Source organism: Coregonus clupeaformis, unplaced genomic scaffold (assembly GCF_020615455.1).
Source record: "Coregonus clupeaformis isolate EN_2021a unplaced genomic scaffold, ASM2061545v1 scaf0456, whole genome shotgun sequence".
NCBI lineage: Eukaryota > Metazoa > Chordata > Actinopteri > Salmoniformes > Salmonidae > Coregonus > Coregonus clupeaformis.
Window position 1 is genome coordinate 309,224 of NW_025533911.1, and position 13,893 is coordinate 323,116.

At 45.0% G+C, this 13,893-nt stretch overlaps 1 protein-coding gene across 1 annotated transcript; it reads left to right on the top strand.

The window, feature by feature from the left end:
• Positions 1-7,268: 7,268 nt before the first annotated feature.
• LOC121560485 (zinc finger protein with KRAB and SCAN domains 1-like) lies at positions 7,269-9,586 on the top strand. Its single transcript, XM_045215484.1, has 3 exons — positions 7,269-7,449; positions 7,859-7,989; positions 8,141-9,586. Exons 1-3 carry the CDS (start codon positions 7,311-7,313, stop codon positions 9,344-9,346), a joined length of 1,476 nt encoding a protein of 491 aa, XP_045071419.1. The 5' UTR covers positions 7,269-7,310; the 3' UTR covers positions 9,347-9,586.
• Positions 9,587-13,893: the final 4,307 nt, after the last annotated feature.

Genomic DNA, 13,893 nt, shown 5'->3' on the forward strand with positions numbered 1-13,893 from the left:
TTCATTTCCTTAAAACTGGTCATACTGATGACATTTTACACAGGTACAATCTTTCCACTATTTTGGAATGATTGAGTTTTCTCCCCGGTCCCTAAACGTCCTTGCTCAGCGAGCGAAGCTGAAGTGTAATAGACAACTTTACTGGTGTTAACTAAACTGAGCAAAAAAAGAAACGTCCTCTCACTGTCAACTGCGTTTATTTTCACTAAACTTAACTTGTGTAAATATTTGTATGAACACAAGTTCCACAGACATGTGACTAACAGAAATGGAATAATGTGTCCCTGAACAAAGGGGGGATCAAAAATAACAGTCAGTATCTGGTGTGGCCACCAGCTGCATTAAGTACTGCAGTGCATCTCCTCCATGGACTGCACCAGATTTGCCAGTTCTTGCTGTGAGATGTTACCCCACTCTTCCACCAAGGCACCTGCAAGTTCCCAGACATTTCTGGGGGGAATGGACCTTGCCCTCACCCTCCGATCCTACAGGTCCCAGACGTGCTCAATTGGATTGAGATCCGGGCTCTTCGCTGGCCATGGCAGAACACTGACATTCCTGTCTTGCAGGAAATCACGCACAGAACGAGCAGTATGGCTGGTGGCATTGTCATGCTGGAGGGTCATATCAGGATGAGCCTGCAGGAAGGGTACCACATGAGGGAGGAGGATGTCGTCCCTGTAAAGCACAGCGTTGAGATTGCCTGCAATGACAACAAGCTCAGTCCGATGATGCTGTGACACACCGCCCCAGACCATGACGGACCCTCCACCTCCAAATCGATCCTGCTCCAGAGTACAGGCCTTGGTGTAACGCTCATTCCTTCGACAATAAACGTGAATCCGACCATCACCCCTGGTGAGACAAAACCGTGACTCGTCAGTGAAGAGCACTTTTTGCCAGTCCTCTCTGGTCCAGCGACGGTAGGTTTGTGCCCAACCAGTTGTTGCTGGTGATGTCTGGTGAGGACCTGCCTTACAACAGGCCTATAAGCCCTCAGTCCAGCCTCTCTCAGCCTATTGCGGACAGTCTGAGCACTGATGGAGGGACTGTGCGTTCCTGGTGTAACTCTGGCAGTTGTTGTTGCCATCCTGTACCTGTCCCGCAGGTGTGATGTTCGGATGTACCGATCCTGTGCAGGTGTTGTTACACGTGGTCTGCCACTGCGAGGACGATCAGCTGTCCGTCCTGTCTCCCTGTAGTGCTGTCTTAGGCGTCTCACAGTACGGACATTGAAATGTGTTGCCCTGGCCACATCTGCAGTCCTCATGCCTCCTTGCAGCATGCCTAAGGCACGTTCACACAGATGAGCAGGGACCCTGGGCATCTTTCTTTTGGTGTTTTTCAGAGTCCGTAGAAAGGCCTCTTTAGTGTCCTAAGTTTTCATAACTGTGACCTTAATTGCCTACCATCTGTAAGCTGTTAGTGTCTTATCGACCGTTCCACAGGTGCATGTTCATTAATTGTTTATGGTTCATTGAACAAAAATTGGAAACAATGTTTAAACCCTTTACAATGAAGATCTGTGAAGTTATTTGGATTTCTACGAATTATCTTTGAAAGACAGGGTCCTGAAAAAGGGTCGTTTCTTTTTTTGCAGAGTTTAGATTAGCCTAGGCTAACCGTAATGTGTTCATTCGATTTATGCCATTATTCTGGTGAGTACTGTTTTATTTAGTCTTCTATGGCAACAAGTTATGGCAAGATAAGCTTAATGTATCTAACTGTAGACAAGCAGATGAAAACATCATCACACAACACCCATGACAGCCTACTATGTGACACTGAGCCTGGCAGACCGGGAAAAAACCCCAACAGTAAACGGCATAAGATTTTACATGCCACAGTACCCCGTCTAAAATCAGCATAACCCAGGCATCATATCCGGATTTCTCAAAACCAAGATACGAGCTTATCCGGGTTATTGTAAACTGGACGTGATGTGCGTCAACTCATAAACAGAATACTTGAGTATCTTCAATAATAACGAGATATTAGTGTGCATGTAAATGGTTAGCGATAAATGGAACTATTTAGAGCAGAAGAAATATGAGATGCATAACCATGGTAGTAATTGAAAGGGAACACTGGAGATTATGGGGAAATTCAGACCCAAGGTGAGGACACAATGGTTTACCTGACACAAGACTGAATCCAAACATTACATTACATTTACATTTACATTTACGTCATTTAGCAGACGCTCTTATCCAGAGCGACTTACAAATACTGGATTGTATGTGCATTTTACATTTACTGTACTTTTTGCAGCATCTGTCTAATGAAATCTTATTACTGAAGGAAAGAGCTTTCAATTATTAGATGCTTTATTGTTTTGCTCTCCTAGCCTTGCCAATGAGTAACTGAAGCTTGGAACACAGCCCTAAATCCACACCATCACATTACTGTTTACGCAAACCAAAAACGGTCCATTATAGATCGCAATCTGGGTCAGGTGGATATCATTTGAAAGCTTATTCTATTGCCAAAATGCCTAGGTAAATTATCAAATACTGTAGGCTTTTCATAAGGCCTAACACAAGGTATAACACTTCTCCAGGCCTAACACAAGGTATAACACTTCTCCAGGCCTAACACAAGGTATAACACTTCTCCAGGCCTAACACAAGGTATAACACTTCTCCAGGCCTAACACAAGGTATAACACTTCTCCAGGCCTAACACAAGGTATAACACTTCTCCAGGCCTAACACAAGGCCTTTTCAAGTGTTTAGATGGGCCAAGGATCCGGCATTCACCGATATGTCACAACAAGCGCAAAGACCTGATACTGATCCTGGTTTCCGGTGCAGAAATGGCTAGGTTTACATAATCTCATTAGGTTTGAAAAATTACCAATTTGGTGTTGCCGAAATGGCGCCACGGCCGCCCCATGTTGGTCTCATCCCATCTTGTTTTCCCATCTTGTCACACATCGGACTTGGATAGGTGTTGTGGTGCTATTAAGGCTTTTTCAAAGCATGAGAATACATGACATTTATTTTCTTATTTTGATTTTTTAAAAGGTATCTGTAACCAACAGATGCATGTCTGTATTCCCAGTCATGTGAAATCCATAGATTAGGGCCTAATGAATTAATTTCAATTGACTGATTTCCTCATTTGAACTGTAACTCAGTAAAACTTTGAAATTGTTGCATGATGCCTTTATATTTTTGTTCAATATATATAGATATACTGAAAAAATATATGTTACAGTTCATAGAGGGAAATCAGTCAATTGAAATAATTTCCTTAGTACCTAATCTATGGATTTCACATTCAGGCCCTCATTTATGGATTTCACATGACAGGCCAGGGGTGCAGCCATGGGTGGGCCTGGGAGGGCATAGGCCCATGCACTTGGGAGCCAGGCCCAGCCAATCAGAATGTGTTTTTCCATACAAAAGGGCTTTATTACAGACAGAAATACTCCTCAGCACCACCCCCCCTCCCCCCGCCTCAGACGATCCTGCAGGTGACGAAGCCGGATGTGGAGGTCCTGGGCTGGTAACACGTGATCTGTGGTTGTGAGGCCGGTTGGACGTACTGCCAAATTCTCTAAAACGATGTTGGAGGTGGCTTATGGTAGAGAAATTAACATTTAGTTATCTTGCAACAGCTCTGTGGGACATTCCTGCATTCAGCATGCCAAATGCATACTCCCTCAACTTGAGACATCTGTGGCATTCTTAAATGGAAGAAGTTTGGAACCAGCAAGACTCTTCCTAGAGCTGGCCGCCTGGCCAAACTGAGCAATCGGGGGAGAAGGGTCTTGGTCAGGGAGGTGACCGAGAACCCGATGGTCACTGACAGAGCTCCAGAGTTCCTCTGTGGAGAATGGAGAACCTTCCAGAAGGACATCCATATCTGCAGCACTCCACCAATCAGGTCTTTATGGTAGAGTGGCCAGACGGAAGCCACTCCTCAGTAAAAGGCACATGACAGCCCTCATGGAGTTTGCCAAAAGGCACCTAAAGGACTCTGACCATGAGAAACAAGATTCTCTGGTCTGATGAAACCAAGATTGAACTCTGGCCTGAATGCCAAGCGTCACGTCTGGAGGAAACCTGGCACCATTCCTACGGTGAAGCATAGTTGTGGCAGCATCATGGGGGTGTTTTTCAGCGACAGGGAGACTAGTCAGGATCAAGAGAAAGATGAACGGAGCAAAGTACAGAGAGATCCTTGATGATAACCTGCTCCAGAGCACTCAGGACCTCAGACTGGGGCGAAGGTTTACCTTCCAACAGGACAACGACCCTAAGCACAGAGCCAAGACAAGGCAGGAGTGGATTCAGGACAAGTCTCTGAATGTCCTTGAGTGGCCCAGCCAGAGCCCGGACTTGAACCTGATCGAACATCTCTGGAGATACCCGAAAATAGCTGTGCAGCAACGCTCCCCATCCAACCTGACAGAGCTTGAGAGGATCTGCAGAGAAGAATGGGAGAAACTCCCCAAATAAAGGTGTGCCAAGCTTGTAGCATCATACCCAAGAAGACTCGAGGCTGTAATCGCTGCCAAAGGTGCTTCAACAAAGTACTGAGTAAAGGGTCTGCATACTTATGTAAATGTTATATTATACATTTGCAAAAATGTCTAAAAACCTGTTTTTGCTTTGTCATTATGGGGTATTGTGTGGAGATTGATGAGGGAAAAAAACAATTTAATCAATTTTAGAATAAGGCTGTAACCAAACAATGTGGAAAAATGTCAATGGGTCTGAATACATTCCGAAGGCACTGCTTGGGTGCTTGACTGCGGTAGAGGTCAGAACTCTCGGATCAACCCTTCTCCTCGGTCAGAGCGTCCAGCGTGCACTCTGAACGATCCGAGAGCGAAACGCTCTAAATTAAAAAACATATAATCTGACAAAACATAGCTGATATTTACATTTACATTTTAGTCATTTAGCTGACGCTCTTATCCAGAGTGACTTACAATTAGTGAGTGCATACATTTCCATACTGATATGGCTGACTTGCTTAAATAAACGTGGTTTCTACTGAAAATGTAGATGTAGAAACTCTGGCATAAGGGGATGACGAGCGGATAAGAGGCAATCCGTAATTTCGATTAAGACAATCAGCGAGCTAGGACGGACGTAGTCAATATAACTATTTGTTCAGCACTTTTGAAATGTACAGCGACAGAATTCAGAACATGGGCCGTTCTTACAGTATTCACCCTGTACACCAAGTCAGAACCGTAGGATAAATAAAGGGGGCATAAAAGCAGACAATGAAAGCTCTTACAATATTTGATGATTACCTTTCTCTAAAACAGGCTATAGACTACCTGTGCACCACCAAGTCAGAACAGTAGGCTCAATTATGGGGAAAGGGACACAATTATTAGGGTGAGGCATATGGTCTACTAACAGCTTACTACACAACATACACTTAGTATTACTTTCTTAGCTACAGTATACATATCTCCCTGGCATATTACATAATTTATGCAGCAGCATACAATACATTTTTTAACTCCCCTTGTGGCGCTGTGCTCACTTGAACAGGAAGGTGGCGCGGTGGTCCTTCGTGGGCAAATTTTGTCATAAAACTTTATCATCAAAGTCTGGCATTCACTGGATTTATGGTGCTTTCAAGACTACTGGGAACAAGGTTGAATCATGACGTCAGTGATCTTCAGGTCGGAACTCTAGAAAGAGGCCCAAGTTCCCGACTTGTTATTCCAAGTTGGATGACTGTTCAAAACGTATTTTCCCAGTCGGAGCTCCTCTTTTTCCAAGTTCCCAGTTGTCTTGAACTCACTGAAGTCTGAAATTTCCCAGTTCCAAGTTTACAGTTGTTCTGCCGCGTGGCAGAAGTCATGCTGGATTGACAGCATGGCCAATGTATTCAATCTTTTATGGCCCATGGTGTTCAATGTTTATCCTTTTAAGCTTGGAAAAGAGACACTTAAACCCAGACTTGGACCACACACCCACTCCACTGAATAGCAGGCTAGTGATTGCTTTGCAATGCTTGCAGTTAGCCACTGATACCTTCCAAACCACTCATTGTTGAAATTGCGATTTCCAACTTGTTGTGTAATGTTTATGTCCAACGGCCGATGAGCACCGATACGTTTTATCTATAATTTATCTTAATCATTTCCCTTCCTATAACAAGGATTTGCCAGTAGATTGTCGACTAGATTCATGATGATGACTGCTAGCTTGCTAGCTAAGATTTTGAAAGTATGATGTTGACAGTCCAATCAAAGCTGCGGTACATTTACATTTTACATTTACGTCATTTTAGCAGATGCTCTTATCCAGAGCGACTTACAGTTAGTGAGTGCATACATTAATTTTGTATTTTTTCGGTAGATATAAAAAAATATATATATATATATAACGTAATTTGACATTATTTTATCTGTGGCCAATGACCTTGAGCTTTCTTGGATGGGCACTTCTAATATAACTATGGCGGCACCCAAGGGGCTTGAATTTTCAAGCTCTACCCGTCGATTTTGTGGTGATGTAGTGTCCCCATGAGTGACAGAACACTGTGCCAATCACGGCGCAACTAAAGAACATTACCAACCCCTACACTCTGTATTTTCCGCTGGCTGCCCCACCACCACAGAAAGCACTGAGCTAGGCTGAAACACTTGCATTTTGGAGCTGCCTTACAAAAGAAAGCAAAAAAGCGAGCATGTTTGTATGCGGCTTTATTTACTTTTTTTCTCTACATTGTTTGCAAACTGACATGTGACACGTATTAATGTCAAAATAATATGCAAAACAGGCAACAAAAATCAATATATTTATTTTTTGCTAAACACGCTCAAAAGCCCCACCTGCTCAGAATGACGGGTCGTCACTGCTGTTTGTGTATTGTTGTTCTGGAGCCCTCATATGGTTGAGCAAATATATGCAGTACCGTACATCGAAGAGCAGCGCGCATAGCCTTTTCATTTAGCCACACCCTTTGAGCTAAGACGCGACCCAATAACACCCTTTCTCTTCAATGTAAACGGAAATGCACAGTGGCCAACAACAATTCCACGTTAGCGTTTTTACTGTTATTAACACCATGGGACTCAAAATATGACTATTTTAACTGCACAGCATCACATACTTACCCCGGGTAGTGTTTAATTCGCGTTGGAGACAGGACTTGGTTGAGAGATGTTATCTAGGTAATCCTAGCTAGCTAGCTGCTAACGTTAACTAACAATGGCTAACTGTATGGTTTTTCACACTCAAATAGCCTCAATCATAGAGGTGCTAGCGAATGCAGCCGTGGCAGACATCTGTAAACTCGTAGAAGACGACTATGCAGTGTTTCGTTTGGAAATGTCTCAATGCCAGAAAGAAAACAGGGCATTGCGGAGGAAACTGCAGTTTCTGGAACTAAAGGTGGCACGGGAGCGTGTTTTCGTCAGTCGTCCCAATAGTGTCAAGATCCTCGACCGATACAGACGAATGGCAAGAGGTACATTTTGCATGAGGCCGAGGCTGCGGGGGATTTCGCCGTCCATATATACTGTAGCTTAGTGCCTGTCGCCCCGTTCCCCTCTGCACATTTGATCAGATGTAACCAAGAATTGGGTCTTGGTCAGTTTTTGGATAGTATGCAATAATTCCCCTGATTACTTAGCTTACTTAGCTATCTTGCGCAAAGAAACTATCATATTCTAACCAGATTTTTTATTTACTGCATTTCCTATTATTTACTCAATGAAAACAATGTGATGCATGGAACATAATACATTGATCAATACATAGGATATCAACTAGTTATGAGAAGTGTTACCTTACATCCTTGCCAATTCTAGACAGTGTACAATATACCGTTTAGCATTGACAGTAGCTAACCTCTTTTCACCCAATCACACTCTCAGGTGAAGGACATCTCACTGGAGGCCACAGCAGTTTTGTGAAGCCAGTGGGACACAATACATGGAGAGATGACCAACCAATCACTGTTGATGAGGGGAGTGAAACCTCAACCCAGCACGTTATTGTGATAGAGGTTAGTTTAATAGTGTTGCATAACAAATTACAGTTACTTTGTAAATCAAATGTGGCCTGTTTATTTCAGAAAGGCTCCTCTCAGCTATTCACTTGCTTGCATCCTAATTTATCTGCCATACCAGTAATAACCTCCTCTATTCTTGTGTCAGTCTGCAGATGCAGAGGGTGCAGGTCCTGGGGTCAAGCAGGAGAAGACTGAAGGAGAGGTGGAACCACGGCAAAGCAGAGACATCCAGACTGGTTTGGCTGGAGCACCCCCTGTAGCCACAGAGGACCCCACCATCACCCCAGCACCGCCCAGGAACCGATGCAGCATCACAGACGTCAATGGAATGCCGAATGCCGCCCTGAAGTCAGAGACAGATACAGAGACTTTAACTGTAACACACAGGCTCTTACACACAGAGTCTGACCACAGATCAGACCCAGAGAGACTGGTGCTGGGGCCACTGGGCTGTCCTCCTGCTCCCGGCTCAGAGTATTTACCGGTATTTCACCAGAGCCAGAGGACGGTTCATTACCATGGTGATGGCGACGCATTAGACACTGGGGTTGATGATCTGTCTTGTTCTTACGCTACAGAGATGGACCTTGGCAACATATCTTTGGGTTTAGAGACACAGACTGATCTGTCTAGAGGGGACTGGAACCAGTACAGTAGTAGTGTATACTCTGAAGGGTGCCTAGATGAGAAAGGGGAGGTTATAGTGGTAGATGAGGTGACTGTGAAAGTGGAGGGCGATGCTCCTCCCACATGGAATGCAGATAGTCACCTAGGAGACAGACACTCACAGGGCAGAGATGTCTTAGAGTACAGGGGAAGCTCAGAGACAAATAAAAATGTTGTTACCCACTCCCCTTTACACACGCTCAGGGATCACGACCCAGTATCCACGTCGATGGGGCCTCCCGATTCACACGGCCACGTCCTTTTCGATCAGGTATTGAACTCAAACGACAGGGCTAGAGTAGAGGCTCAGGGAAGGGGAGCAACATCAGGCAATAGTAAAGAGAAACGGTTCCTCTGCATGTTCTGTAAAAAAGGCTTCAGCTGCCCCCAGAAAGTGGAGATCCACCAGAGGGTCCACACAGGGGTGAAACCCTTCAGCTGTACCCAGTGTCACATGTGCTTCGCCCAGGCTGGTGACCTGAAGAGGCACCAGATGGTGCACACAGGGGAGAAACCCTACAGCTGCCCCCAGTGTGAGAAGAGGTTCTCCCGCCAGCACCAGCTGAAGAGGCACCTGAAGGTCCACACGGGAGAGAGGCCGTTCGCCTGCACGCACTGCGGGAAGAGGTTCTCAGAGAGAAGCTACCTTAGGATACACCAGCAGAAAAACCATTCCACTCTATAACATAGAAAGTAACCATTCCACTCGATACGATCTGACGTTTAGATCAAACCCTGCATTAAAAACAAAGATTAATTGTAATTGTTGTCAGCAGAAAAGACCACAGATGCATTTGGAATAACTCAATGTTGAATATTCCTGGGTAGAATATTGCATCCAGTGTGATATACACTGACTATACAAAACATTAAGAACACCTGCTCTTTCCATGACATAGACTGACCAGGTGAAAGCTTTAATCCCTTATTGATGTCACTTGTTAAATCCACTTCAATCAGTGCAGACAAAGGGGATGAAACCGGTTAAAGAAGGATTTTTAAACCTTGAGACAATTGAGACATGGTTTGTGTATGTGGGCCATTCAGAGGGTGAATGGGCAAGACTTAAGTGCCTTTGAACAGGGTGTGGTAGTAGGTGCAGGCGCACCGGTTTGTGCCAAGAACTGCACCGCTGCTGGATTTTTCACAATCAACAATTTACGGTGTGTATCGAGAATGGTCCACCACCCAAAGGACATCCAACCAACTTTACACAACTGTGGGAAGCATTGGAGTCCACATGGGCCAGCATCCCTGTGAAACACTTTTGACACCTTGTAGAGTCCATGCCCTGACGAATTGAGGCTGTTCTGAGGGCGAAAGGGGGGGTGCAACTCAATATTAGGAAGGTGTTCCAAATGTTTGGTATACTCAGTGTATAAGGCATATATAAGCCTAAAAAGTATGTTACGTTTAGTGTTTAAACTGTGTAGACTATATGATGTTCACAAATGCCTATGTCATTACTTCTGATGAACTATTACATTTTTTCCCCAAGACACTTTGCAGTTTATCAAGTTCATGCAGGTTTTTAGTTGAGACGTTACATTTTACATTTTAGTTTGACACTCTTATCCAGCGCGACTTACAATTAATGCATTCATGTTAAGATAGCTGGGTGAGACAACCACATATTACATTCGTAGCAAGTCCATTTTCCCTCAATAAAGTAGTTATCAGCAAAGTAGTTAGTCAGTGCTAGTAGGAAAAGAGAAAATACGTGGGATTCATTTAAGAGGAAGAGGTTTCAGAAATGTTTACGTTAGATGGGCAGGAACTCTGCTTTAGGGGGAAGCTGGTTCCACCATTGGGGTGCCAGGACAGAGAAGAGATTTGACTGGGCTGAGCTTGAGCTGACCTACCTGTAGGCGTGGGACGGCCAAGAGACCAGAGAACGGAGTGCTCGGGTTGGGGTGTAGGGTTTGAGCATAGCCTGAAGGTAGGGAGGGGCAGTTCCCCTTGCTGCTCCGTAGGCAAACACCATGGTTTTGTAGTAGATGCGAGCTTCAACTGGAAGCCAGTGGAGTGTGTGGAGGAGCGGGTGACATGGGAGAACTTGGGAAGGTTGAACACCAGGCGGGCTGCAGCGTTCTAGATAAGTTGCAGGGGTTTGATGGCACAAGCAGGGAGCAGAGAGTTGCAGTAGTCTAGACTGGAGATGACAAGAGCCTGGATTAGGACCTGCGCAGCTTCCTGTGTAAGGACGGGTCGTACTCTACGGATGTTGTAGAGCATGAACCTGCAGGAGCGAGTCACTGCTTTGATGTTTGCAGAGAATGACAGGGTGTTGTCCAGGGTCACAACAAGGTTCTTTGCACTGTGGGAGGGGGACACGGTGGAGTGTTTAACCATGATGGAGAGCTCTTGGCTTTCCCTGAGAGGAAGAGCAGCTCCGTCTTGTCGAGGTTGTGGGCCGACATCCAAGCTAAGGTGTCTGCCAGGTACGCAGAGAGACGTGTATGTGTGGTTTTCATTTGGTGTATTTAACATGTTTAATAAACACAAAATGGGACTTTTTATTCAAAGTCTTTCATTGAGACTCTCTTTAGTATACATCACATCTGATCTCATCCTATTCTGCATACACCCAACAGCGCTTTATAACCAATATATACTTAAATATAAATAAATATACTTACACACTAACACCTACTGTACACATCAAAATAGTTTAGTCAGGTTTGTCTGATGACTTATCATAGCTGACTCATATTTACCAACAACATATTTATGTCCACCATGATGGGTTTAACAACAATGAAGTCATTCTGTAACTACAGTATAGGACTCAAACGTAGTGGGGATGGGTAAACACTCCATGTTGAAAGTGTTTATTATCTGTGTGTGAGTGTGTATGTACCTGAGGGAGTGTATGTCTGTAGCACTTGTCTCTTCCAGGAGGAGGTTCCAGAGGTGCTGCTGGTGAAGGAGGAGGGGTGTGAGGAGGGTCTGGGGAACCCTGAGGGGACCATGGTCATGGAGGACAACCATACTTCAATCTAGTACAGGCTGAATGAACAACAGAGACAGAATGCAATATGACATTTTATTAAATAGTTTGGGAAATGGCCTCGCCAGATTATGTTATGGCAGGTAGCCCTATGCGGGGCTGCTGGCAATTTTCTACTTTGAGACGCTTTGTGGATACGGACCCTGGTCTTGATAAATGTTGTAAGTGTGGGACCATGCCTTTGAATTTTCAAACCATTAAAGAGTGTCAGGTAATCAAATCAACTAACACGTTTGCATAGCATCACATCAACTACCATGTTTGCATAGTACTCATAGCAATCCCTCATTTCCCAATCACAAGATGCTCCATAGCAGGGTACTCATATCAGATTTCTTGATCCAACATTGACTCAAAAGCTCCATATGTATAGTTCTCTGCCATGTTTGTAAAGTCTATTTTGTAACCTCTTCCTGCAGGTGGTTTTGGCTGGAAGCTATCAGAGGAGACTAGGCGGCCATCTTAGATTCCCAGACCCAGACCGGTGGAGGCAAGGGCCCACGGGACAACATCACTGAGCAGGCCAGGACCAGAGGCGACATAGTGGAGGTCAGTGGATGGGACAGCGTCCTCAACTCTGGGCTGGGGAACAACACTTTTAAACACAACCAGAAACACAGTCGAACACAAAACAAAAACCGAATTTAATGTCCATGACAATAGACTGGCCGAGACCAGGGCGAGGCGTAGATTTGGTCTGAGGGGATGGGGAGGTGTCCGTATGCGGCAGGAGAGAACAAACACAGACTGCTGGCGATGCTCCGTCCTGCTCCTATAGTTGTGATTCAGAGAAACTGATGGCACCTCCGGTTAACCCCCTAACAGGTGCTGCCTTCAGCCTGCCTTCTAAAGGATCTATCAACTGGAACATGGACCCTGCGAAAACAGACACTCCCTGGCCTTCATCCTCCTCACACTCTCCTTATGTTATTAAGCCAGACCTCAGACAATGCCTCAACACTAAATGGCTACACAAGCCCATTGACAAATGACAGTAGTAGTGACGCTATCAGTAGATCAGGTAGCTAAGAGAAGTGCTTCCCGTGTTCGGAGGATGCACACAGGGGAGAAATTATTTGGCTGCCATCTTTGCCGGGCCAGTTTCTCCCAGTTGTCCAACCTGAAGAGGCACCAAAGAGTCCACACAGGGGAGAAACCCTTCAGCTGCCCCCAGTGTGAGAAGAGGTTCTCCCACCAGCTCCGCCTGAAGATGCACCTGAAGGTCCACACAGGAGAGAGGCAGTTCGCCTGTACACACTGTGGGAAGAGGTTCTCAGAGAGGAGCTACCTCAGCATACACCAGCAGAAAATGCACATGGTTCATTTAATAGTGGATAGTGAGTGATAAGTAATATTTTATTTAGCGCTTTTCATACAGAATCTGTCACTTTAAAAAAGTGGACAAAAACAAATAAAGTCTGTCTTCTCCTTCAGGGTCTCGTCTGGTGACTGGGTTCATATAAGGCCTGGGTCTAGCCTTCCTCAGTTACCTCAGGGTTACCCCACCAATACAAACAGGGTCAGGATGGGCGTTCACCACGAGGTACCTAGCCTGTAACACAGCACACAATCCCAACAACACCCAAAACAATGGCTAGAGGTCAAAGACTAACCACCTGAGGGTGGTGGCTCCTGCTTCTACCTCCTCTGGTGTCATTGGGTCACAATGTGAGAGGCCGAGTGTTCAGACGGACGGCGACAAGCTGTACGCCTACCCCACGTATGGGAAGCGCTTTGTTGAGGCAAACTATGTGAAGATGCACCTGACCTTTCACAGGAGAGGCCCTTCCAGTACAAACTTTGTTACAAGAGCTTTTACTTCCTGATTATCCTTATCAGACATAGGAGTGTCCACAATGGGGAGAAATCATAGCAGTGTGGCTTGAGATGTACACAGGGAATATCTGGGAATATTCTATAGCTGGCATATTATAGTTATCATGTGAAGTGTCTTGGGCAGGGCATAAAATTAACATTTATTTTTTGGCAGGTAAGAATGTCTATTTCACCCGTAGGCGGGTGGTCAATTTACAGGACTCCACAGTGCGAGCATTACATTTGTATTTGCTTATAAAAATAGAGTAAAAAGTCAAGTGTGAGCACATGTGCGAGTTGTGATTTATAGCAGGAAAATTCTGTAGTAGCTGTTTTGAAAGGACTTCTGCCATTTTGTTTCATAGCTGCTAAATCGCACAAAGAAATAAGCATCTATATCCCACCTC